The 26,893-nt window shown below is 42.8% G+C and overlaps 1 protein-coding gene across 1 annotated transcript; it reads right to left on the minus strand.

The window, feature by feature from the left end:
- Positions 1 to 8,161: 8,161 nt before the first annotated feature.
- LOC124553210 (ankyrin repeat domain-containing protein 65-like) lies at positions 8,162 to 23,168 on the minus strand. Its single transcript, XM_047127103.1, has 2 exons — positions 22,874 to 23,168; positions 8,162 to 8,648 (listed from the first exon to the last, which is right to left on the minus strand). The coding sequence occupies exons 1-2, from the start codon at positions 23,158 to 23,160 to the stop codon at positions 8,162 to 8,164; spliced, it is 774 nt and encodes a 257-aa protein (XP_046983059.1). The 5' UTR covers positions 23,161 to 23,168.
- Positions 23,169 to 26,893: the final 3,725 nt, after the last annotated feature.

The raw sequence follows: 26,893 nt of genomic DNA on the forward strand, positions 1-26,893 counted from the left end.
TAATAAACGCGTCACGAATTGCGCGGATTTTGGGAGCAATGGCTGCCCAAAGTCAGTCTGTTGCCAAAGGATGGAAAACCAAACAGAGGTCTTAATCGGCGAGTAGTCCAAAGATATTTCTCGCATCATCAGTGAAGCTTTTTACTTACTAAATTTTCTAAAGTCCTCCATTCCGAAATCATTGATATCTGGGAAGTATGTCAATACTAAAGGCGAAATTTCAGCTCAGTTCTTAATTGGTGGCTCAGTTGCAGTAAGTCCAGTATGCTAAAGGATCTTGTCCGCTACAGTCTCCTTGGAAAAGGAGAGTGCAATCAGTGTTCAAAAGACGCTCTCGGCACTTCTCCTAGCCGTAATGTGAACCGATACTTTGAGCTGTAACATATTAAAGCTCACTGTTGCTATTTATTGAACTGTGGACCACTCTAATGGAAACGACGCAAGCCTGAGACATACAGAAGCACTGAAAGCGGACAGCCTTGCCTGACAGACCGACAAATTGTCACGGCACCTGTTTCTCGACCATTGATGTATATTGTAGTACTTGCATTGCTTAGTACATTTTGCCGCAAGTTTGTAAAACGAATGCCAATTCCCCGTTTGTGCAGGAGTTACCGTAGCTATTTGTGGCTGACAACCGAAAAACAGGTGGGAGTCGGGCGAAAGAATTGCTGGCAGCACATGTGATTTTGCTCTGTGTGTTATCACGCGTCTGTACGCACAAACGGATTCTAAAATGATCTTGAGTGCGGTTTTGCATTGAATGGTTTGGTCTTGTAACTGAAACATGTGTTAAGGGAAGTGATTGTACATAGGAAATTCATTAAGAACCACTTTGCCAACCTGCCTAGTTGTGAGAACTCCATGAAAGGGTGTTTTATTCTTAAGGATTAATGAAGGACAGCTATACTTGGAATCTTTGTTCTCATTTATCAGTCGTTAACTTTATTTCCTTATTTTTCATTCTTTACCTTTAAGAATGTGTTTGCATACTCGAACTGCACATCGCGATTTGCGTACTGCAGAAACATTTTTATGGAAACTGATAAGATACCGCTTGCATTGCATACCGCTCGCAAGTACGGTAAATGAAATTTGGTTTCTGACAGTTGCATCATTATCTTAATAGTAACAGGTTGCAGAACAGATGAGCCTTCCGTTCGCACAGGTAGGCCAACAAATGCTGTTGCCAGCAAAGTTCATGTCCACTGTAAGGTACAGTGACTGTCAGAATGTATCTGCAAAAAATATCATATCATGTCACAGGTTTCAAATAGGTAAATGAATTCAGAAAGATGTTATCTTGTGCATTTTCATGCACTTGTAGCACAAGGTCAAATGTGTAAAATTTTATGATCATTTTCTCTATAATTAGAGTAACAGTTCTGATATTGTGATTGTTCGCAACTCTAAAGATAAAGATTAACAATATTCAGGGAAATCATTTCAACCTAAGTCATTTGTTTTGCAGTCAAATAGCATTTTTTAAAAAAGGACTGCTATCTCGCAGGCGTATTATTTGATTTAATGGGTAGCCTGGATTCAGCATCGTGTAGCGTCTGCTGCACACACTCCCGCTCAAAATTTAATTTGAACCAAGTACTGCTGCCCTGCACTGAGATTTATGTATTTATGTACCAAAATACATTTTACCAGTTTCTCAGATACCAACCACACATTTACAAACACGAGTTTAAATAAACAGGAACACGTTTCAGATATATGACGTTCCCTTACTGAGCAGATATCAGCCGTGAACACAGGCGTGTTTGACGATACGGGGAAAGGAGATGGAGTTCTGGGCTGTTTCCCCTCTACTGAAGTGCGCTGTACCGCTCCAGTGTGCAGTAACAGCAGACAACACCAGATGAAGGGTGCATGGCACATTCCGAGTTTTCGGCGAGGGGCATAACATTGCACTGTGTTAGCTCCACAAAGAGTGTTTAATATCAGAGGTGTGTAAGATTGTGTGTGACATGGAAGTTATATATGACCGCAGAGCAATGAAACCTCAGTTTATATCTGCCACCTCTGGGGAAGATCTGGAAGAAAGAAGCACTCATGTTAACTACGATATTTCCTGATGACGTTTCTCCTCTGTTTTCAGGACAGCTGCTGTTTTTAAAAAATTCATCTAAAATGAATGTGATACAAATGGAAAGTTAAAAAAAAAATGTCGGCAGCGAGATGGTCTGTGCAGGTAGGTGCCATGCGTCCATTTGCTGAGGATCTGCCAGGATTACAAAGGGCGGTTGAACTTGCAAATAACTTGGACTGCGGGGCCACACACTGAACTGAAGGGCTTTCAGAAGTATTTGAAATTATTCCAGTATGTCTTATGAATGTTGCACAAATGATTACCTGCAATGAACATACGTAAAGTTATACTTCCAACCACAGAAACAATGACAGATGTTTTAAGTAGTACTATTAAGAGTCTCGAGAAAGAATTAAATCAACTGACAAATGTTGGGATACTATTTACGCAGGAAGTTGGGAAGTAGCAGAAAATATTGGAATATCACCTGAACTGAATGTAATGATTCATGACAGAGAGAAACAGAAAGACAGAAGAAAACGCTTTGTTGGTGAAGCATCAGAAGACGATTTACAACAGAGCATGAAGGACAGTTTTTAACTAAATGTTTACCACGTTATTACACAGCTGTGGGAAACTTAAGCGTAAAGTGTGCTGCCATAGACAACACGGACACATTCCGTTTCTTGTGGAACTGCACAAGCGAATAAGATTCTCCAGTAGCAGAGCATGTGGAAAACTTCGAATCTTTCAGCAGTGTCGACGATAATAAACAGAGCCTGAGAAGAAATTTTGCTGTTAAAAAGATCCATGAAGCCAATTTTGGGTCTGAGCCATTTCTTCTGTGGCTTCTCAAAGCTCTTCATATGTCCAATTTTAATGAGGTACTGCAGAATACAATGATGGCCTCATTGATTGTTCTGCACTTTACTTTGCCTGTTAGCATCGCGCAAGCAGAATGGCCACTGAGTGTTCTTGCAAGAGTTACGAACTGTTACAGAACAGCAATGGGGCAAGAGCGACATGCTGGATCAGCTTCGATAGCAATCGGGTCACTGTTAATCCAGTCGTTACACTATATTGGGATAATAAAAGATTAAGCTTCCAAGCGTGTGGTTCCTGGAGAGGGGCAGCAGCCTTTTCAGTAGTTGCAGGGGCAACAGTCTGGATGATTCACTGACCTGGCCTTGTAACACTAACCAAAACGGTCTTGTTGTGATGGTACTGCGAACGGCTGAATGCAAGAGGAAACTACAGCCATAATTTTTCCTGAGGGCATGCAGCTTTACTGTATGGTTAAATGATGATGGCGTCCTCTTGAGTAAAATATTCTGGAGGTAAAATAGTCCCCCATTCAGATCTCTGGACAGGGACTACTCAAGAGGCGTTCTACGGATCGGAGCGTGGAATGTCAGATCCCTTAATCAGCCAGGTTGGTTAAAAAATTTAAAAAGGGAAATGGATAGATTAAAGTTAGATATAGTGGAAATTAGCGAAGTTCGTTGGCAGGAGGAACAAGAATTTTGGTCAGGTGATTACAGGGTTATAAATACAAAATCAAATATGGGTAATGCAGGTGTAGGTTTAATAATGAATAAAAAAAATAAAAGTGCAGGTAAGCTTCTACAAACAGCATAGTGAATGCATTATTGTGGCCAATATAGTCATGAAGCCCACACCTACTACAGTAGTACAAGTTGAAATGCCAACTAGCTCTACAGATGACGAAGAAATTGAAGAAATGTATGATGAGATAAAAGAAATTATTCAGATAGTGAAGGGAGACGAAAATTTAATAGTATGGGTGACTGGAATTCGATAGTAGGAAAAGAAAGAGAAGGAAACGTAGTAGGTGAATATGGATTGGGGTAAGAAATCGAAGAGGAAGCCGCCTGGTAGGATTTGCACATAACACTTGGTTCAAGAATCATAAAAGAAGGCTGTATACATGGAAGAAGCTTGGAGATACTGACAGGTTTCAGATAGATTAAATAAAGGTAAGACAAAGATTTAGGAACCAGGTTTTAAATTGTAAGACATTTCCAGGGGCAGATGTGGACTCTGACCACGATGTATTGGTTATGAACTGTAAATTAAAACTGAAGAAACTGCAAAAAGGTGGGAATTTAAGGAGATGGGACCTGGATAAACTGAAAGAACCAGTGGTTGTAGAGAGTTTCAGGGAGAGTATAAGGGAACAATTGACAAGAATGGGGGAAAGAAATACAGTAGAAGAAGAATGGGCATCTTTGAGGGATGAAATAGTGAAGGCAGCAGAGGATCAAGTAGGTAAAAATAGGAGGGCTAGTAGAAATCATTGGGTGACAGAGAAAAATTTGAATTTAATTGATGAAAGGAGAAAACATAAAAACGCAGTAAATGAAGCAGGCAGAAAGGAATACAAATGTCTCAAAAATGAAATCGACAGGAAGTGCAAAATGGCTAAGCAGAGATGGCTAGAGGACAAATGTAAGGATGTAGAGGACTATCTCACTAGGGGTAAGATAGATACTGTCTACAGGAACTGGTAGAAGCAGAAGATCAGTTTGGATTCTGTAGAAATATTGGAACACGGGAGGAAGTACTGACTCTACAACTTATCTTAGAGAACCACTTGTATGAATATCAAGAGCTCAGATGGAAACCCAGTTCTAAACAAAGAAGAGAAAGCAGAAAGGTGGAAGGAGTATATAGAGGGTCTAAACAAGGACGAGCTACTTGACGGCAATATTATGGAAATGGAAGAGGATGTAGATGAAGATGAAATGGGGTATATGATATTGCGTGAAGAGTTTGACAGAGCACTGAAAGACCTGAGTCGAAACAAGGCCCCGGGAGTAGACAACATTCCATTAGAACTATTGATGGCCTTGGGAGAGCCAGTCCTGACAAAACTCTACCATCTGGTGAGCAAGATGTATGAGACAGGCGAAATACCCTCAGACTTCAAGAAGAATATAATAATTCCATTCATAAAGAAAGCAGGTGCTGACAGGTGTAAAAATTACCGAACTATCAGTTTAATAAGTCACGGCTGCAAAACACTAACGCGAATTCCTTACAGACAAGTGGAAAAACTGGTAGAAGCAGAAGATCAGTTTGGATTCCGTAGAAATATTAAAACACGTGAGGCAATACTGGCCCTACAACTTATCTTAGAAGGTAGATTAAGAAAAGGCAATCCTATATTTCTAGCATTTGTAGACTTACTGAAACCTTTTGACAATGTTAACTGGAATACTCTCTTTCAAATTCTGAAGGTGGTAGGGGTAAAACACAGGGAGCGAAAGGTCATTTACAATTTGTACAGAAACCATATGGCAGTTATTAGAGTCGAAGGACATGAAAGGGAAGCAGTGGTTGGGAAGGCAGTGAGACAGGGTTGTAGCCTCTACCCGATGCTATTAAATCTGTATATTAAGCAAGCAATAATGGAAACAAAAGAAAAATTCGGAGTAGGTATTAAAATCCATGGAGAAGAAATAAAAACTTCAAGGTTCACCAATGACATTGTAATTCTGTCAGAGACAACAAAGGACCTGGAAGAGCAGTTGAACGGAATGGACAGTGTCTTGAAAGGAGGATATAAGATGACATCAACAAAAGCAAAGCGAGGATAATGGAACGTAGTCAACTCGGGTGATGCTGAGGGAATTAGATTAGGGAATGAGACACTTAAAGTAGTAACGGAGTTTTGCTATTTGGGGTGCAAAATACCTGATGACGGTCGAAGTAGAGAGGATATAAAACATTGACTGGCATAGGCAAGGAAAGCGTTTCTGAAGAAGAGAAATTTTTTAACATCGAGTATGGATTCAAGTGTCAGGAAGTCGTTTCTGAGAGTATTTGTATGGAGTGTAGCCATGTATGGAAGTGAAACATGGGCGATAAATAGTTCGGACAAGAAGAGAATAGCAGCTTTCGATATGTGGTGCTACAGGAGAATGCCGAAGATTAGATGGGTAGATCACATAACTAATGAGGGGGTATTGAATAGAATTGGGGAGAAGAGGAGTTTGTGGCACAACTTGACTAGAAGAAGGGATCGGTTTGTAGGACATGTTCTGAGGCATCAAGGGATCACCAATTCAGTATTGGAGAGCAGGGTGGAGGGTAAAAATCGTAGAGGGAGACCAAGAGATGAATACACTAAACAGATTCAGAAGGATGTAGGCTGCAGTATGCACTGGGAGATGAAGAAGCTTGCACAGGATAGAGTAGCATGGAGAGCTGCATCAAACCAGTCTCAGGACTGAAGACCACAACGACAAGTTACCAAGGCAAAAAAAAAGCTAAACTGCAGTTTAGTAAAGTGTCGAATTTAGGCAAACTGCGAGAATCAAAGTTTCTTTAAAAAAGCCATTGACTGATTATTGTTATTATCGTTATCTGGCGTTATCCGAATTAACATAGTTTAAAATAAGAAAATTTGGAGGATGCCCAAAAACATTTAGCGGGGGCCCGGAGAGTCTAGTACCAGCCTTGCCTGTTGATATCTGTATCGATATGGAATAGCTGCTCTTTCATAACAATACAAACGAATTACTCCGACTTCAATTCTATTTAAAGCCAGAGAAAATGTGCGATCAGAAATAAGGGAATTAAGTAACATAATAGTAATTGACATTCATTACACTTATAAACGTGATGTATGAGTCAAAGTAAATATAATTTTATTACCTGTAGTTCCACGACTTGTGTTACCGTCTCAGCTGTGCCATTGTGACTGATGAGTGTCAAGATTCGTGTGTATCGTTGTGAAGTTTATTTTGCTTGCATGTGCTGAAATTTGAGCCTCAGCGTTCTGTATCAAATAGAACTATAATTACTTTGGTTGTTGCAATCCTTTACATCAATTACAGACAACAATACTAGAAGGACAGGATTTCTTTTACATTTTGTATGTGGTATCGTTACTTTACAACTATTTTACTGCGACTGGTGACTGCTTTTCATTAGAATCAAAACGGATATTTTGTGTCTTGATAAACCAAGTGGTCTACGATGAACCATCCATACATATTACAGCTAAGTTCCCCAAGTTTATAGCAGGTTTATATTTAATTGCCTCTATATGAGAGAGTGAGGTACAATGTAGGTGCTGTTTGGTTCTGAGCTGTAATTCAATGTTTAACTATTGGCACTGCTGATACTGTTTTCTAATTTATTTTCGAAAACTGCAAAGTTCTCTCTGTGTGCATAGTTGTTTCACAGAATATTAGTAGCATCATTGGTTTTGGTGCTTTGGTAGTGGAACAGGTGTGACATTCCTGTGCCATTTGCAGAGCTCGTGAGAGCTGTAATTCCGCAGACCGCCACCTGGGCGCAGTGAGGTAGCTGCCGGCAGCGGCGTCTGGCTGAGGGTGTAGTGTAGACTGATGGGAGGGGAATGTGAAAGAGAGTGGGGAAGTTTATTGTTTTATCCTGTAATTTGGGAATAAAGGTGCACGTCGTCCGTAGGTTGTGGCGCGTTTTGCAAGAGCAGCGTAACAGCTATGTGGGAACTGTGAGGTGGGAGGTTGTCCTCCGATCGTGTTTAGTTAAATGTGGACTGACCATATAGTTCCAGATGATAGGAGCATAATATAGTGTGAATATCACTACTAATATCTCATTGTAATTAGACATGGGGAGTACAGTACTTTACAATGTTTGTTGAATATGCAGAAGTAAATTGGGTGTGATATCAGAAGTGAAAATTCTGGTGATAGAACTCATATAGCAGTGATTTCGATATGTTGCAAATTGCAATAGTCTGATATAGCACCTTGCTGACCGCTGTGAAATAGTATTCAGCGATCAGATATTATAGAGTAACAGTGTTTATTCACATTGAACTGTTGACTTTTGCAAAGTTTAGTGTAGAACTGTACTCGAGGAATTTTCCTTGAGAGAAAGGTTGTCTGTTGTTACCTGAATTACTTTACTGTTACCTAGTGCTGTGTCAGTTTTTCCACAGAGTTGCTTAGACTATTTGTCTGCAGTATGCTACTCGAGGAGGAGTAAAATTAGTGAGTGACCGTAGGATTGAATTTTTGAATTTTTTATTGAAGAAGAATGCTAATTATTACTGGAGAAGTTGTTTCAGTTCTTTTTTGCATAAAGTCCGTTGGAGTGGCTGCCTCATGACAGCAACTCCATCAGCCTCCTCTCGTTTTCATCACTGGCGAGGTCCAGTGCTGTCCGACCATCACTAGCTGTGGCCCCCTTGTCAGCTCTTGCCTCGAGCAGCACAGCCGCAACTTCTGCGTGGCCATTGGCTGCCGCCCAGTGCAGCGGCGTCCACCCTCTGCCATCCCTGGCGTTGGGATCGGCAGTCGCCCTCAGAAGCAGCCTCGCCACAGCAGTGCCGCCCCTCATTGCAGCCACGTGCAGAGGCGTCCTCTGCCACCAGCTGTCTCTGGCGTCCACCCCCGCCCCCGCCTCCACCAGCAGCCACGCCACCTCGACGTCTCCCCTGTGTGCTGCACAGTGCAGGGCAGTCCACCCCCACACACGGCCCCTCGCCTCCACGTCGGCCCCCTCGGCGAGCAGCACCCTCAGCTCTCCCACTGCCCCCTGCTCGGCCACCTGGATCAGCCTGCTGCATCTCTCCTTTGCAGAGAGCCTCCTGCACAGAACACAGAAACTGCCACACTTTGCTACAAACACACACACACACACACACACACACACAATGAAGAAAACTGCAAAAAAAAAAGGTTCAAAATGGTTCAAATGGCTCAGAGCACTATGGGACTTAACATCTGTGGTCATCAGTCACCTAGAACTTAGAACTACTTAAACCTAACTAACCTAACGACATCACACACATCCATGCCCGAGGCAGGATTCGAACCTGCGACCATAGCGGTCACGCAGTTCCAGACTGAAGTGCCTAGAACCGCATGGCCACACCGGCCGGCGAGGTAAACCGCCACACGAGGAAATAACTGTTGTGAATGCAAGTCTGTCCTGAAACAAACCTACAGATTTCCCCTCCCACAATACAAAACAGTGTTCAACTCTGCATATATTAAGCTACAGCAGATTTGCTCAATCCCCCTTAACAAAAATTTTCATTCATTGTCCATTAAAAGTTGAATTATACAACCTATGAATGAATTAAGTTGTCACGTTTTGTCTCACTCATTCCTGGAAGTCAACTGCTTTGATCTCACTACGCTGTAGCTAATGAGTGACTCACCTCAACTGCAAAACAGGCTTGTTACAGGTAATACTACTACTCTGTCTGCAGCTTAACTACCACGTATCACACTCCATCTCAAGATTTTCAACGAGGCACTTCCGTCATACAAAGCCAAAAAAATTCAATCCAATTATCGGTCCATTTCTTGACACAGGCTCAGAGATACTGAAAGTTTCTGACACACAGACACACCGAATGGTTTAACACATCTCAGATATAAATAGCACCAAACTGGCAACTCTACACCCATAAAAATGTGTGTGTGTGTGTGTGTGTGTGTGTGTGTGTGTGTCTGTGTCTGTGTCTGTGTGTGAGAGAGAGAGAGAGAGATTTTGTGCGCCTGATAGCATACGCAAACGTATTTAACATGTACTATCATGCACAAAACTACCTGAATCATCAGAATTTTGTTTTACCTGATTTGTATGCAATCCACATAATACACGTCCTCTGCTCTCTTTTCAGTAAAGTCGTTTCACTATACAAAATGGTTACTCCAAGGGACCACAAGAGACAACTGCTCTGTGTGACTACCAGTTTAGATGCAAATTAGTACTACGATAATGCAAATATCAGAAAACATGGTATTAGAGATTACACAGCCATTACGATTGTACACGCAAATTCATTACATAACCAACGTTTCAAAAAGCAACTTTCACCTTAAAATTGTAGAACAAAAATTTTGTTTCTGAATTACACTCTCTGAATACAATCCAGCAGCTATTACTCCTGTTAACAGTAACATGAAATATGATAAATATGGTTTCAGTCACAAGTGAGGAAGACTGCCCATGTGTAAACTTGAAATGACATGACAAAGTTTTCTGTTGACCGGAGATTCCAACCCCGGACTTAATCTGACACTTAAGTAAGCACAATCAAACATTACAAATCGTCACTTTTAACCAGTAGCGCGATGATAAACTGAAATGACGAGATGAAAATGTTTTACCTTACTAGGGTTCGAACCCTGCACCCCACAACGTTCACTTCTAGTCAAGTGTAGACGTCACATATCGGTTTACTTACACAGCAGCGAAATGTGCATATGACGAAACTATCTGTGCTGACTATGAATCTAACATTGCACACATCGTTGTTGGCTACATACAAAGAGACGTTGATTATCGAATTCCTTTTAACCGGGAGCTCCTACCTGAAACACATGATATGACGAAAAGTTCCATGTTTGACTTGCGAGTCGAAACCAGTACCCATAATTATTGTTGACAAAGTCCGGAGAATTGTTAAAAACCATAGTAATTTGTCACATGTTCTTTTGTGTGTGCATATGAACTTGAAATGACAGGCCAGGACTCGAACCCAGACGCGTGTGTTTTGTGAAGGTCTTGAGGACTTTGCTGTCATGCAGAAACAATGAAAGGGCGGAAATGTATCATCTCAAAGGGATCAAACGTGACGAAAAGGGAGATTTGAGTGCAGCACCAATATTTTCCACATCTCAAGCTCAAATGCAATAAGAGCCAAGTACCGTGACATTGCACGTCGATTGGCTCATTGATTAAAGAAAAGAAAATATCGTTTAAGAAATGCACTTGGTGACAGAGTTTCGACCTGGCATGACTTTCGCCTCTGTACTGACTCTCCTCCAGGTTACCACAGGTGGGAGAGATGTTGCTTCTGCTTGTTGAAAATGATTGCCTGGTGTCAGAAACGAACCCAGATGTTGAGCCTAGGTAGCTCGAATCATTTCAGCTTCTTTGACTGATACCTTCATGGAAGTGATGGGATTCAAAGCCACTACGTGCATACTAGAAACTGGCCGCCTTAACAACTTTTTTCAATTTTATTTTTTAACCACTACAGCATCCTGTTCTCTACACGATATCTTCCATTACAAAGCTTTACTTTTTTATTTTTTTAGGGTGTCAGTGCCAGGAAGGTGGCGACAAAGAGGGCAGGGGCCAAGAATCCACAGACTTGTCTGCCGTGCCGCCCTTATACCTGTCTCAGCTGTCCGCTCTCTCTGTGATGTATCGACATTCTTTTTCCGAGAGTCACTGGTCAGCACCAGGCAGGCGGGGCCAAGGAGACCAGCAGTTGAGGACTCCGAGGCCTGCCCACGATGCATCCCCCGTCCCTGTCACCGAGGCGATCCAATATTTTCGTGGATGATTTTTTATTTTTTTTATTTTTAATACTTCATCCAGAAGACCATGTCTGCAAAGAAACTATCTCAGCTGTGAGCGACGACTTGGAAGTTACGTGTTCACGGTTGTTTGTTTTCGATTTATTTCGCAGTATCTTGTAAGTCGCCCAGTGCGTCATTTCCTGAGATATGTTTGCCAAGTTGGTCTTCTGTTATCTTCCACTCGCTGGAAGCTCCATGCTGCGATTTCTGAATGTAATGCATAATAGTAGAAATCAGGACAGTCCCTTCTTCTGGTTAAAACAAGTTTTGGCGTACAGAATTAGGTAAATAACATGTATTAAAATGTACGAAATCTTCTCTCTTGAGGACAAAATTGTCCTATGAGATTCCTTCAACATAAAATAAGGTACTCCTGAGCTACGTATTTTAGAGTAGATTTCTGTTTCCTTAAACATAAATAAAAAAAATACCGTTTAAGAAAAAAAGAGCTTTAGGACGATTCGTTATGTTGTTCTTGTATTTACGTCTTTTCCTATTCACTTTGCAGACTGTTTCACGTAACTATATTAACTAAAAAGAATTGCGAAGTTTCTCTTGTAGTTTTTCGCCTCAGCGAAGCACACGCGGGGGAGACGCACCACCCCGTGGTCGGCGCCACGTCCGCTTGCGCCCGGCGTGCGTGCGGCGCCTCACCCAACGTCTGCTCGATTTGTTTCCTTCTGTTACCAGGTAACACGTTGTTTGTCCTTGTGGCCAGTTTACACCATTTCTTCATTGTAGATGGACATGGCACATCTATATGATTCAAAAAATTGGCAGGCGTGGTATTGGGGGTAGTGTTCGTGTTATCGTGGCCAACATTTGTCTGATAACTCACTGGATATCCTTCACCTGAGTGCACACAAACCTGTGTTCTTCGATGTCTATCAGGTCGCAATTCTCACGTGTTGGCGAATCACCCAGATGGATTGCCTGAAGTTTCGCTTTGGTTACTACTTTCCTGTTTACTGCCCCGTAGCTAATAGTTTTCACATTTGTTGGTAGGTGAGGAGTGCTGCTGTTTATCCAAATGATCTCCCAGCTGTAGTGCGACTACTTTTTGTGCAGTCACATTTCTGCTTTCGTTTTCCGTTAATTCCACGTATATGTTCCTAACTTTTACCATATTTGACGGGCGAACTCTGGTTTGGGTATAACTGAGTTCGATTTAAAGTTGTTCAAAATTATAAAAACGATTGGGGACGTGCCCTACTCCTATCGGTGGGCGCAAGACAGTGGAAGTAATTTCGTCTGGTAAGTGGGACGTGAGGTTCATGGGTGTCTTCTTCCATAGCTCATATGTTGAACGCATGAAGAGAGTTTGTGACTTTCTCCATACGTATGTGAGATTTAGTCCCCCCCTCCACATTTTCAGCTGTGGAGTTAACGTGTCAAACTTTACCTTCAAAATGTTACCACGAGTTACAAAATGACTCGAAGCTGAGAGAAATCATGCTGCTGTTTCGCGTGGAATGGGTACAACCTATGCCACGCAGTTGACTTTAGAAACCACATACATACTTGCAAAGCTGGCCTTTTGGATATCGTCAAGTCTTCTCGCTCTATGTTCTCTGACGCTAGTTGGCACGCTGGCAAGGATTTTCCTAGTTCGAAGATGTAGTACGATTTATGTTATACCTGTAGCCGATACCCAAGATTTGCATTTGGATGACCACACTGATGTCTCCCATGTTTTGCAAAGATATTCCACGAGTGATTTAGTGTTGCTCAGCTTCGCACTGATGCAAGTTCGTGTTTGCTGACTACCTGCAATGCCTTCTCCCAGTCACTTTCGCCGGTGATCACGAGACCCACAAACGATACTCTGGCCGTGTATGTGCAGCCCTCGTCGCGGTTTCTGCAGAGTGGCTAGCAGGGGTCCAGTGGCAATGGCAAACAAGGCCGTCGACATAGGACAACCTTGTCGCACCCAACTTGTGAACCCAAGTTGTCTGGTTAGCTGACCATTAATCGTGATTTTTGAGGTGCTGTTTTTCGAGGTGCTGTTCTTCAAAATTCTACCAGCGATGTCGGCAAAACACTTGGGAAAATCCAGTACGGTCATTGTTTCAAGAAGGCACTGATGGCTCACCTATCGAAAGCATTCTTAAAGTCGAGCGATGTACAGCGCACTGAAAAAATGGCTCTGAGCACTATGGGACTTAACTTCTGAGATCATCAGTGCCCTAGAACTTAGAACTACTTAAACCTAACGAACCTAAGGATATCACACACATCCATGTCCGAGGCAGGGTCGAACCTGCGACCGTAGCGGCCACGCGGTTCCTCCAGAGTGTAGCGCCTAGAACAGCTCGGCCACTCCGGCCGGGTACAGTGCACTGATGCCTGGGAACATGTGTCGTAGCTAGAACGTGTCTATATTCACAGACAGTTTGAATGACTGATCTGTGTCTACCTGCACTAGATTGATATGGGCCAGTTACCTCATGCATTGACATTTTTACTCTGCAGTCAAGAACGTGCACCACAATTTTGTAATCACTATTCAGGAGACTAACTGGTCTTACGTTTTTTATTGTGCACTGTGTGGGTGTTTCGGAACTAGCACCACGATTCCTTCAAAAAATTCCTTTGAAATTTTTCCGTCAGAATTCATTATTTCATTACACCCTACAACCAGTTTTTGGCCTCCACAACCTGCTATAAGTCTGCCGGGAGGCCCTCGGGCCCCGGCAGTTTCCTTTTGGGACTCTGCACAGCTGTGGTTCAATAGAAGTCTTGTGAGGATGGACATGGTCTGTTTCGAGAATCTGCTGTCTACAACAGAAGATGGAACTAGCAAGTGCAATACAGTCATGAGGGAGCCTATCTCACCTTCTCGAAAGTAAGAATTAAATCATATATTTGTATGTTTTGTGATCATACCAACCTAGATCACTTATAAAATAGCAGTACATGCCCTGTTATGTTCCAGCCTGGTTGTAACATTACGTTTCCTGGCGACTGGGGAATGATTTAAGTGTCTGGCTTTTAGTCACATAATAGCACAGACCACCATTTTATACGTTGTTGTGGGTGTATGCATTGCAGTTTGCAACACTTTGAAGGATTAACTATTTCTCGCATAATTTCTAGTTCAGATACGAGCATATCTTGCTAGTGGTGAAATAAACCGACATTGTGCTTCTATATGTGGCTAGAAAACAGCGTGATATGTGCTGAGTTCGGAACGCAGCAGGTGAATACTTTGTTGTAAAATCACTTAAGTTTCATCATCCCTCTACTGGTGAAAAATTTAGATACATCAAATTTTATTTTGCTTCATTCACAATCTCTGCCCAAAACAAAACTTTATGCCCCATCATATCAAGTTTTCAAGCTGTTACATGTGGTTAAAATGATAGTTAAGATCTCTCGTGCTTTGTTAGCCGAGACAGTAGTGAGTGGATTGGAGTCCTGGGTCCCAGTCCAATACAAAACCATGTAGTCCGAAGTTGAATTTTGACTTTGGAAATGTCATTTATTTTAATGAACTTGAGCTTACAAGCACTGACGACTGTCACCTCTGGTAACAGATTTTCTGATATTTACGTTATTGTGGAATTGGTTTTCATATGGACTATAACCGTATAGGGCAGTTTTCTCTAGTGGTCTGTTGTAGTAATAATATTGTGTAGTGAAACGACTGTATCAGAAAGAGAGCAGACAAACTGCAAGACCGTTAGGTTATGTGGCTGCATAGAAACCAGGTGGAACACAGTTCAGGTCATTTGGCTTCTTCTGAGCATGATAACACATGCATATAAATTGTACAGGCACGACACTCATCTGGTTGTGAAAAAATTTTAATGTTATTAATGTGATACTTCGATCATCAGACAGCATTCACAGCGTGTTTTAAAACCTGACCCTTGAAAGGTACAGATAACGAAATGGTTGACAGTGTGTTTCAAAGGAGGAGAAATTCAGTACAGCAGGCAGTGCAGCAAGGTGGAACTAGTGACTTGACAACAGAAAGAGGCTGTGGCAGTGCAACAGTTACTCGTCATGAAAGTATTACAACATAAATCTAAATAATATGGTTGACAGAAATTTAAGTATTTTTCGAACGAGGGTCCTCCCTTTGTAGGCACACATGAAACCATGAGGCAGTTAAAGTAAGCTATGTCATAGCCCAGTCACGGAAAAACAAACACTGATGAACTGATGTGTGTGTGTATAGAGGGGAGGGGTTATGAGCAATGTTTGTGACTGATGATGTATTAAGTTGTGCTGTGGACTTGATACTGAAATAAAATTAAGTTTGTCCTCCATATGCAGTAGATGTGAATGGTAAATTCCATGAGAACTGATGTCTAGAAGGCCTGTCATGGATACAAGGGGAGGAGGATGAACATGGGATCATGAGACATACTCCCTGAAAAATATTAAAGCACTGTATCACTTCACTGTATGAAGTAAAAAATAATTCTGCTTGCATGCCGTTGTATCCATCTTATTTTAATTATTATCAAAATTCTAAGAATTTTAGTGTGAAACTAAGTATAATTTTTGAGGGGGAGGGGGAGTGAAATCAGTGAAAGACCGCTCCAGAACCAAACATTGTATATGTGTCTGCAACTGACACCCGTTAGTGTGAGAAGTTATGAGGCAGTGGATTGGGTTAAGATCACTAATTACAGCATGGATCTAATACACATCAACAAGAGAACTTGTAAAATATGCACAAATAGTTCTACTGGTGTAACTGAACTTTGGTCATGTAGATGTATAGTTTTTTTCAGTAACTGTAAAATTTTACCATGAGTGAAAGGTCTGTCGTAGGTTTGTGAGTAGTGGATTACGGTGTGGGATTTGTTCAAAGTATTTTCATTGGGGGGGGGGGAATGCAGTGGGGAAGCCAGTGGTCATTTTAGCGTGATTTTCTCCTGGGAATGTAGAATCTGTAGTAGAAACAAGTTAATAGAGGAGCAGGACCGTAAGATCTGTGCCCTTCAGGTCCAGTTACAATGCACAAAGGAGGAACTAGATAGGTTGAGGAGGGTGAAGGGTGGTGGGGAATGGGAACTGGCAGTTGGCAAGAAGGTAGCTAGGAAGAGGATTTATTCAGACAGTTTCACTTTGCATACATGCAATAGATACAACCAACTGTCAGAGTTGAGTGGAGAGGAGAGGAGCCTCGTGTAGCCGTAGATGCAGGTAACTTGTAGCAGTCCTCAGCAATTAGGAGGCCTAGGTTAGTTGTAAAGTCTAGCAGAAAGAAGGTTCTGCTGCTAGGTAGTTCCCACGGTAAAGGTGTGGGCCAGCAGTTGCAGGAAGTGTTGGGGAGTGAGTGCCAGGTCACCAGCATTGTGAAGCCTAGTGCAGTAGTGCAGGGTTGGCTCAGGTGACTGAAAGCATAGGGGAGTTATGTAAGAATTTTACGAAAGAGGATCAGGTAGTGATAGTGGGTGGAGCAGGGAACAGTCTCGATAGGGACGGGGAATATGATGTCAGTGGTGACTTGGTTAAGACAGCTACTCAATCTGGTGGCACTAATGTGGATTTCGTGCAACTGTTTCAGCGTCATGCTCGGCCTCAGCTTAATGCAGCTGTTAGGTGCGTTAATGTGGGGCTGGGGAGGGCACTGATGGTGGAGGGCATGGAACACATCTCAGTGGTGCCAGTTGGGTCTATCAGTAGATGGGGTTTCACTAGGCATGGCCTGCACCTCAACAGGTCTGGGAAGGGGAGGCTGGCTAATCTTATAGGTGACAGTGTAGTGGGTGGTGGTGGTGGTTGTGGTATCACTCATGGAAAAGTTCCTGTAGTAGTTGGTGTTAGAGCTGCACCTTTTTTAGACTGAAGTCAGCTGATAGGTATACCTGCTTAAAGGAAGTGCCTGTAACTAAGGGCTCACCTCCAGAGGATGTAATGTTTCCAAGTAGAGAAGGAATTAGCATATTTCATCAAAATATAAGAGGTATTAGAGATAAAGTTTGTGAACTGCTAATAGATGTTAACTCTGTAATTATTGGTATATCAGAGCACCACTTAAATAATTTGATAATTCAGAGGCTTCCTTTACCAGGCTACAGATTAGCTGGCTGTTTCTCAAGGAGTTCCTTGCAGGGTGGAGGAGTGGCTCTGTACGTAAAAAACAGTATTTCATTTGAGTCCATAGACGTATCACGAGACTGCACTGAACAGATATTTGAAAGTTGTGCAGCATTAGTTGAATTTAGTGAAACTAAACTTCTAATTGCTGTTGTTTATAGGTCCCCTAACTCCAACTTCAAAGCATTTTTGCTTAAGCTAGAGAGGGTTTTTGATTCACTTTGTCGGAAGTACCAGAAAGTAGTTAAATGTGGTGACTTCAGTATTAATTTTGTACATCTACATCTACATCTACATTGATACTCCGCAAGCCACCCAACGGTGTGTGGCGGAGGGCACTTTACGTGCCACTGTCATTACCTCCCTTTCCTGTTCCAGTCGCGTATGGTTCGCGGGAAGAACGACTGTCTGAAAGCCTCTGTGCGCGCTCTATTCTCTCTAATTTTACATTCGTGATCTCCTCAGGAGGTATAAGTAGGGGGAAACAATATATTCGATACCTCATCCAGAAACGCACCCTCTCGAAACCTGGACAGCAAGCTACACCGCGATGCAGAGCGCCTCTCTTGCAGAGTCTGCCACTTGAGTTTATTAAACATCTCCGTAACGCTATCACGGTTACCAAATAACCCGGTGACGAAACGCGCCGCTCTTCTTTGGATCTTTTCTATCTCCTCCGTCAACCCGACCTGGTACGGATCCCACACTGTACATGATTGTGCAAGAAAAAGGATGTTGGTAGATCTCCTAAATTCATGTGATCTGATGCAGACTGTGTTTTTTCCAACTAGGGTGCAGGGGAACAGTAGCACAGTCATAGACAATATTTTTATGCATTCTTCATTACTAGGTGAGCATTCTTTTAGTAAAAGGGTGAATGGCCTTTCAGACTGTGGTGTCACCGCCAGACACCACACTTGCTAGGTGGTAGCCTTTAAATCGGCCGCGGTCCGTTAGTATACGTCGGACACGCGTGTCGCCACTATCAGTGATTGCAGACCGAGCGCCGCCACACGGCAGGTCTAGAGAAACTTCCTAGCACTCGCCCCAGTTGTACAACCGACTTTGCTAGCGATGGTTCACTGACAAAATACACTCTCATTTGCCGAGGCGATAGTTTAGCATAGCCTTCAGCTACGTCATTTGCTACGACCTAGCAAGGCGCCATTATCAGTTACTATTGATATTGAATCATGTACTGTCAAGACCGACGTTCACCATTAACGAATTAAAGTTAAGTATTCCACCAGCTACATCCCTTTTTCTAAATTGTAATTTCCTTGTCCTGTTCCAGACCTCACGCCAGCCTGCGTGAGCTAAAACGCGTGCCTTTCGGCCTCCTTCTAGTAACACGGTGTTGGCTCTCCTGCCAACCGAAACACAGACCATAATGCACAAATTTTAACACTAAAAGGTTTTTGTACTCAAACCAATGTCGTATTTAATTACAAACTACGTAGGAAAGTTAATCCAACAGCAGTAGAGAGTTTTGCAAAACTTGTCAAGGAACAAGAGTGGTAAGATGTTTATAGTGCCGATAATATAGATGATAAATAGAATGCTTTCCATAACACATTTCTCATGCTCTTTGAGAGTTGCTTTCCATTACAACATTCTAAATGGGGTACTAGCAGTAATGGACAGTCCGGTTGGCTGACTAGTGGGATAAGGATATCGTGTAGAACAAAGTGGGAATTATATCAAAATGTTAGAAGTAGTCACAATCAAGTTACAGTAGCCCGCTTCAAACAGTATTGTAAGGTGCTTAAAAATGTTATTAGCAAGGCAAAAAGTATGTGGTATGCAAATAGAATGTCTAATTCACAGGATAAAATTAAAGCCATATGGTCAGTTGTGAAGGAAGTGTCTGGTCAGCAGCACAAGGTTGATGATATAAAGTCAGTTCGCAGTAATAATATTTCTGTTACTGGTAAATCAGATATATGTACAGTATTTAACAATCATTTTCGGAGCATTCGCGGTGAATTAAGTAAAAATTTCGTTTGTACGGGAAATCATATAAATTCCTTAGCAAATGCCTTTCCGAGATTGACGTCTGAAATACTCCTCTGTGATACAGACAAGAGGCAGATTGAGTCAATAATTAAATCACTGAAGACTAAGGATTCTCATGGTTATGATGGAGTGTCTAGCAGACTATTAAAGTACTGTGCTGCACATGTTAGCCCTGCATTTAGCCATATTTGTAAGTTTTCCATTAGGAATGGTTAGTTTCCTGAGTGATTAAAGTACTCAGTAATAAAGCCGCTTTATAAAATGGGAGAAAGGGATAATGTAGATAATTTTAGACCTATTTCTATGCCATCAGTGTTTGCAAAAGTTATTGAAAAGGCTGTGTATGTAAGGTTAATTGATCATTTTATATCACACGATTTGCTATTAAATGTACAGTTCGGCTTTAGAAGTCGTTTGACAACTGAAAATGCTATATTCTCTTTTCTCCGTGGGGTGCTGGATGGGCTAAACAAAAAGTTTCGAACACTTGGCGTATTTTTTGATTTAACAGAGGCATTTGACTGCGTTGACCACACAATATTGCTCCAGAAGTTGGACCATTACGGAATAATGGGAGTAGCTCACAATTGGTTCACCTCTTACTCTAGCAACAGGCAGCAAAAGGTCATTTCTCACGATGTTTATAATGGCCATGATGTGGGATCTGAGTGGGGTACTGTCAAGTGGGGGGTGCCACAGGGATCAGTGTTGGGGCCGCTCCTGTTCCTTATTTATATAAGTGATATGCCCTCTACCATTATGGGTAACTCTAAAATATTTCTGTTTGCTGATGACACTAGCTTGGTAGTAAAGGATGTTGTGTGCAACATTGACTAAGATTTAAGTAGTGCAGTACATGACCTCAGTTCATGGCTCGTAGAAAATAAACTAACGTTGAATCACAGTAAGACTCAGTTTTTACAGTTTCTAACACACAATTCAACAAAACCTGACGTTTTAATCTCACAGAACGGGCATATGATTGGTGAAACTGAACAGCTCAAATTCCTAGGTGTTCAGATAGATAGTAAGCTGTCGTGGAAAGCCCACGTTCAGGTTCTCGTTCAAAGACTTAATACTGCTATTTTCACTATTCGAGCGGTATCGAAAGTGAGTGATACTTCGACACGTAAATTAGTCTACTTTGCTTATTTTCATTCACTTATGTTGTGTGGTATCATGTTTTGGGGTAACTCTTCCCATTCTAGATGGATATTTTTGGCTCAGAAACGGGCGGTTCGGGCAATATGTGGTGTGATTTCACGAACCTGTTGTCGACCTCTGTTCACGAGTCTGGGTATTTTGACACTGGCCGCTCAATATGTATAAATCTTATTGTCGTGTCTTGTTAGCAATATTAGTTTATTTCCAACAATAAGCAGCTTTCCCTCAGTTGATACTCGGCAGAAATCAAACCTCCATTTGGATCGGACTTCCTTAACTCTTGTGCAAAAAGGTGTGCAGTATACTGCTGCATCCATTTTCAATAAGCTGCCACTCGAATTCAAAAATCTTAGCAGTAATCCACGCGCTTTCAAATATAAACTGAAGAGTTTCCTCATGGGTCACTCCTATTCTGTCACGGAGTTCCTTGAAAAATTATGATTCTCATTGTATTGCTGATAGCGTTTGCTTAAACTTATGGACTGATTTTCTTTCAGGTTCATGAACATTTATTTTTATCCATTATTACTCTTATGTTGTATGTTCATGTACTGACACGTTCCATGACCTTGGAGATTTGCTCCTCAATTTGGTCCTACGGAACTTGACATGTAAATAAATAAATAAATAAAAATTACTGTTAGTAAAAATATTACCGTTTATAAAAACTTTCTCAAACTTAAGAGCCTGTGTCATTTCCCACAGGGTGCAGAACGAGTTTGGAGTGATGTTTTAAGTTTTTTCAAGAACATAAATAACAATTCTAATATGTTCATTATTTCAAACATGAATTTTCATGTTAGTCTTTATTGAATAAAAGAAACACACTGAATTATTTACAATACTGGCTACAAGTTCATTAAAACTGGTTCACGGAATGCACGTAGTGTCATGTCAAACACAAGATTTCCAATATGCAAATTGCACATAAAATACTACATAAGTATTAAAATCTAGCTGAAAAATAAATGATAATTTATCAGTGTTAATAGCTATTAGACTTGTATGGAAATATGTTATTGTAAGATAGTGCAAAAAGAAAGGAAACTCTGGTTGCAGAGCCTCATTAATGCTCACCAACTATCAGAGGTGGAAAGCAACAACAATAGATGGGATATATTTATATAATGTCATAGTGAGTGTCACAGTAGAATGAAAGTCTGTAGTGTTCACTGGGTGGCTATAGTAAAGCCATAGAGCAATCGACAGGCAGACAGGGGAGGGATACTTGTTCATGGAAGACACAGTAAAACATGGTATTCTGTGTGTCACAGAAGGGAATGTATCCTAGTACCACGTGAACTTTATGTAAGGGCTGAATAGAGAGGAGAACAAAATGAGATGGGAAGACTCAATTCTATGAGACCAGCCAGAACCGCCATGAGGATTGGCTCTAGTCTCATGAGGTGGCCTCACGCTACAAGAGGTGTGAGCAGCCATACACTGGAGCACCGATGCTTACTTCACCTGGTCTTCTGAACATCTTCCATACAAGCCCTGACAGCAGACCATTATTATTTTTATGTAACGTGCCTTTAGATCAATTAGAATCTTCCATGCAGAGTTTGGATTAGGAGAGAACGAAGAATTATGTTGGGTTGGTTACTGATATATGGCTTGAACATAGAAAAAAGTGACAGACAACTATGCAACAGACAAAGCTGTAGTACTGAGGTGTGAATAGTGATTACTCTGATAGTCTGCTCTACTACATGAAGAAAATTCCACAGGTCAACACCAGCAATCTAAAATTATAAATATGTTGCCGCCTTTCTGTAATCATTCTGCAGTACACTACCTTGCTCTAGGTGTTGGTTGTAAGTGACTTACTCGGTCTCATCTTTATGCAGTGTGGCACTATTCAAATGTGTCTCATTGTCATCTGCCACAGAGGCACTGAAGATGTTTAAACGCTACTTTATGTGAACAGGCTTACAGCAACCTGTACAGGCTGCCGGCTGCAAACTACACACATCACAGTGTCTGAGCCCTTGCTGGGCAATACAGCTTTGTGCCCACAGCAGAATGGGCCATGCTCTATTCGCACAGTGAGTGTACCATTTCTACTGGCAGTTGATGCCAAAACCTGAACAAGCCCTTTTTGTAAGCTATCATGAAACGACTGTCTACGATGACGTATTTTATGGCATAGACACATCTAAAGAAACTCAGTGGCAAAAATTATAAAGTTGGAAATACGCACACACACATCCAGAACTGAGAGACACAAGTGAGTGGGCTGTCTCACACTAACCTGATTTTTGGTGGTGGATCGTACAGCAGCGGGCTAACTTCGATCAAGTCTTGTGGCTGCTTCCACATGGCATCCGCCCACCCCTGAGTGGCCATCACCTCACGGGTTCGTGTCTTCATAAATTCGACGGCGGCCCGCCTGAGGTCGCTGCAGGAGTGGCGGACTGCGAGGGCGGCTGCAGCCGCCGCGGTCTCCACAGTCAATTGAGCGGCCACCTGCCGCTCACACTCCGCCTTCAGCCCCGACACGCCGTACTTGTCCGCTGCAGCCAGCAGCTGGGCGGCCATCGCGGGCAGCTGGGGGGCTAACAGGGTGTACAGGTAAGAGACCAGCTGCCTCAGCACGGGGCCCCCCACGTCGGCGATGCTCACCACGCCAGTGCTCGCCTCGAGGGTGTCGTGGGCGAACATGGCGGCGAACACGGGGCTCCTGTCCACCAGGACGGCCCTGTGCGCCACCAGCCGCGTCTCGCCTGCCACGAGCGTCACCATGGCGTCGTCCCGGCGTCTAGGAGGGCACCCAGGTCCACGGCCACCGTCTCCGTGACGTCCTTATCTGCTTCCATTGCTGACGATTCTGAAACATGACATCATCAAGCAGCCCTTTCAGCTTACAGGTGACTGTCGATACTTCTACCGGAAACAGACACACCTGTCTCCAGCGACACTTCCTGTCATACTGATGCCATTGGTGAATAACTGCAATTCTTTAATAATACCGTTTTCTAGAGTTTTTTTCAGCTAATTTTATTAGGAGAACAAGCTCCGTAAGCGGCAGGGGAGCGCCACTCGCGGGCGCGGACCGAGAAGGGAACACCACGAGGCCACCACCGCAGTTCGAGGCGGCCAGAGCGGGCGCGGACGGAATAGGGAACACCTAGAGCGGCAGGATAGCGCGACTCGCGGGCGCGGACCGACTAGGGAACGGCAAACAGAACACCAGGCACCGTTCAGACAAATGTGCGACCCGGTCCAGCAAGCAGCCAGTCTCAGGGAACACCTGATGAAGACGTCAAGTGATGACGTCGAAATATCGCGTTTGCAAGACGCTGATATCCGGCAGAAAACCCGATTTCCACGAGATCTCATATAGATCACTGTTATACTGATAAACGCCATACGAACTAACGTGACAAATTTTTAAGACACTGTGAATGGAGACGACGGAAAATTTTCTATTGTAACACCCCACTCGTTGCTGGCAGGATTTTGCATGTGTGTTCGACCCTGACAAACAACTTACAGAGAAATTGGGCGTGGAACTGTACGCAAAAATGGATAAAGCTAGATTGAAATGTGGCCCTGTCACCCCTAATTAATCTGCGGTGGTAGTATTGGCGACAAATCACACTCATTTTTACTTCCAAATATGAATGATCACGGACACTTAGGGTGTTCAATGACACCAGACACATACACAAAAAGAAAATAAAGCGAAAGAGTGAATTCAGGATCAACTACTGAAAGTAAAGGCTCTACTGAATCACAATAATTTTATTCTAACCTTCAGATCAATGCTGAATAAAACACAAAGAACAATTTACAAATTACCCTCCTCACTAGCATTGGCAGTGAACTGTGTTAATCGGTCCAAATGCGATCTCTCATAACTTGGCTCACCGACTGACATCGACACAAAACGCAAAATACGAAGAACCTCTACACCCCAAAGTATCGTGAAGCCTCTGTGGGAACAGCAATTGCACGTGATCCAACTATTTAACGTTACTCCTAACACAGGCCGAAGCGGGAGCGATCTCACCGTAATATTCCTGTTGCAGCGGCGGTCTCCGACGCCGACGGCGCGGCCGTCCGATCGGCGTGTGGCGTCTCGGAAAGTACACTCCTACAATACTCGGACAACAGACCGCTGTCCGTAAACTTCTCTAATTACGACAGTCTTCCCCGTACCAAAGAGCTGGCGCGGCTAACGTCGTCTCAGAACGAGAGACCAAGACGGGAGACGACTTGGCTGACGTCCTCTCAGTACGAAAGCCCGGAACGGAAGACCTCGACAGAGAGTCGAGCAATATCGCTCTTCACCTCTGTTGTCCCACCTCAACTTTTACCGAGCCAAACACACCGCGAGACAGGCTCAAAATACCCATTTTGCATGTGCCACCCAATTTATGGCCTGGGAATCTAAAGTTTTTTCCAAAGCTAGAGCCACACGTGCAGGCAAGAATAGTTTTACTGGAATTTTTCTCCTAAGAAACCACTCGAGATTTTCCCGGCAAAATTCCCCGTCGTTGCGAACGCAGACTCCTGTATTGAAAGTTGTTATTCGGAACTCCTGGCCTGCACCATTTGAGTTACTCGGAGGCGTAAAATTAGTGGGACATAGGCGAGGGCACGCGCAGGAAAGCCTGTCCAGCTACCCGCTGCTCTGTTTTGGTGAACACCTGAGCATCTGCAGCCTCAGAGGCTGGCGGCAGCTGTGGCCTCTCTAAACTGATTACAGAACTTCCCCAGTTGACCATTTCTGCCGTCAGGCTGCGGCCTTCTGCGGCTAGGCGGGGAGGTAGCCGAGCTCTGTCTCGCATACTGCATTTCTGCAAAGTTTTACGATTAGAAAAACGCGTAATTCTCACTGTATTACCTAGCCTGCGTGCCGATGTGTTTCCACATACATTTCCTACGCCGTATTTCAGATTATTTACCAACTACTCATCTCCAAAGCGACAGCGCCGCCGCTCTCAGTCGTTTTTATTGACGTCAAGTGCTCGCAAAGTGATTATAGTCACGTTAAATGGACTCCTGTAAGGTCCAGGACCGATGCCACCTTACAGTATCAAATAATGTTAAGTAAGTTTATGCTAAAAGGGAAGTTAATTTGAGTGCAAATCAAAACAGTTAATCACGTAAAGTATAAATAAAACATCATAAAGTTAAATATTTATTTCCGAAGAAACTACAATTCGAAAGTGTGTAATTTGGCGATTGGTCAGTCATGAAAAGCCCGGGCTAACGAGGGAGGATAATGTATTTCTATTGGCCTTAAAGAAAACTAATCAATCAGAAAGGAGTATTCTTCGTGCGTCTTTTGTCTTGGGTACAGAATGCTTACGCCAGTCTAGTGGAGTCGGAGTCCAGCCTTTCAATGGTACGGTTGTGTGTAGTATGAGCTCCAAAGGAAGTTATAATTTGCCAGTTTTAGCTGTGGTACACGACTCAAAAGTGCTTTAAAGTGATGGCAAATTTATTCTGTTCTTTTTTTTTTTTAGAAAGTACGGATGTTGTAAGTAATTTTGTGCATGAGAAAAGACAAATTCCGCTTGGCATATTGAGCAGATCGGTGACCGAAACCTTGATTGTATTAGATACCGATGAACTTAATAGTGTGGCGAGCAATATCGTATAAGAGCAATTCTTACTTAATAGCTGTTCAGATTTCGGGACATACGTTGCCATAGACTTGCTAACGTGAATGAAAGGGTTAGTGCATGGCTGTGTTAGGATTAGCACGGGCTTCGCAGCGAACTTGTAATTCTAACTTCAGATTATACCGAAGTTTTTTGAGTACTTCTACCTTTCACTCAAAATTTTGACCTTTTCCGAATTCTTAGAATAGCTACGTTGTGTGCAGCAGCCTAGGGCGGGTCGCAGTACGGTAGGTTTCTGCTCGGCTTTCCTACCGGCGATCTGCTGCAACGAGTTCACAGGCAGGTGCAGGGCAGAAGGAACAGTGCTGCCGCACCTGGTGCATAGGCCGGGAAAACAGTTAAAAAGCCGTAGTACATTGAACCCGTGGTTGAGAGAAACTTTGTGAGAGACCTGATAGTGAATGATAATGAAAAATTTAGTAAATTGTTACATGCAGATGTTTGAATGGAAACCGTTTCAAGTTGCCAGACATACTTAGAAGAAAGATGTTGAACAGTCACAATAACAACGAGGGCACATCGAAGCAGCAGACGGCGTCACAGCGGTATCAACGACCAGCGGTACGGCAGGGCCGCGATGCCAACTTACACGACGAGCGGGGACCCTGAAACTGGTACGGCAGACGGAGGAGGTCGGA

Source organism: Schistocerca americana, chromosome 11 (assembly GCF_021461395.2).
Source record: "Schistocerca americana isolate TAMUIC-IGC-003095 chromosome 11, iqSchAmer2.1, whole genome shotgun sequence".
NCBI classification, from domain to species: Eukaryota; Metazoa; Arthropoda; class Insecta; order Orthoptera; family Acrididae; genus Schistocerca; species Schistocerca americana.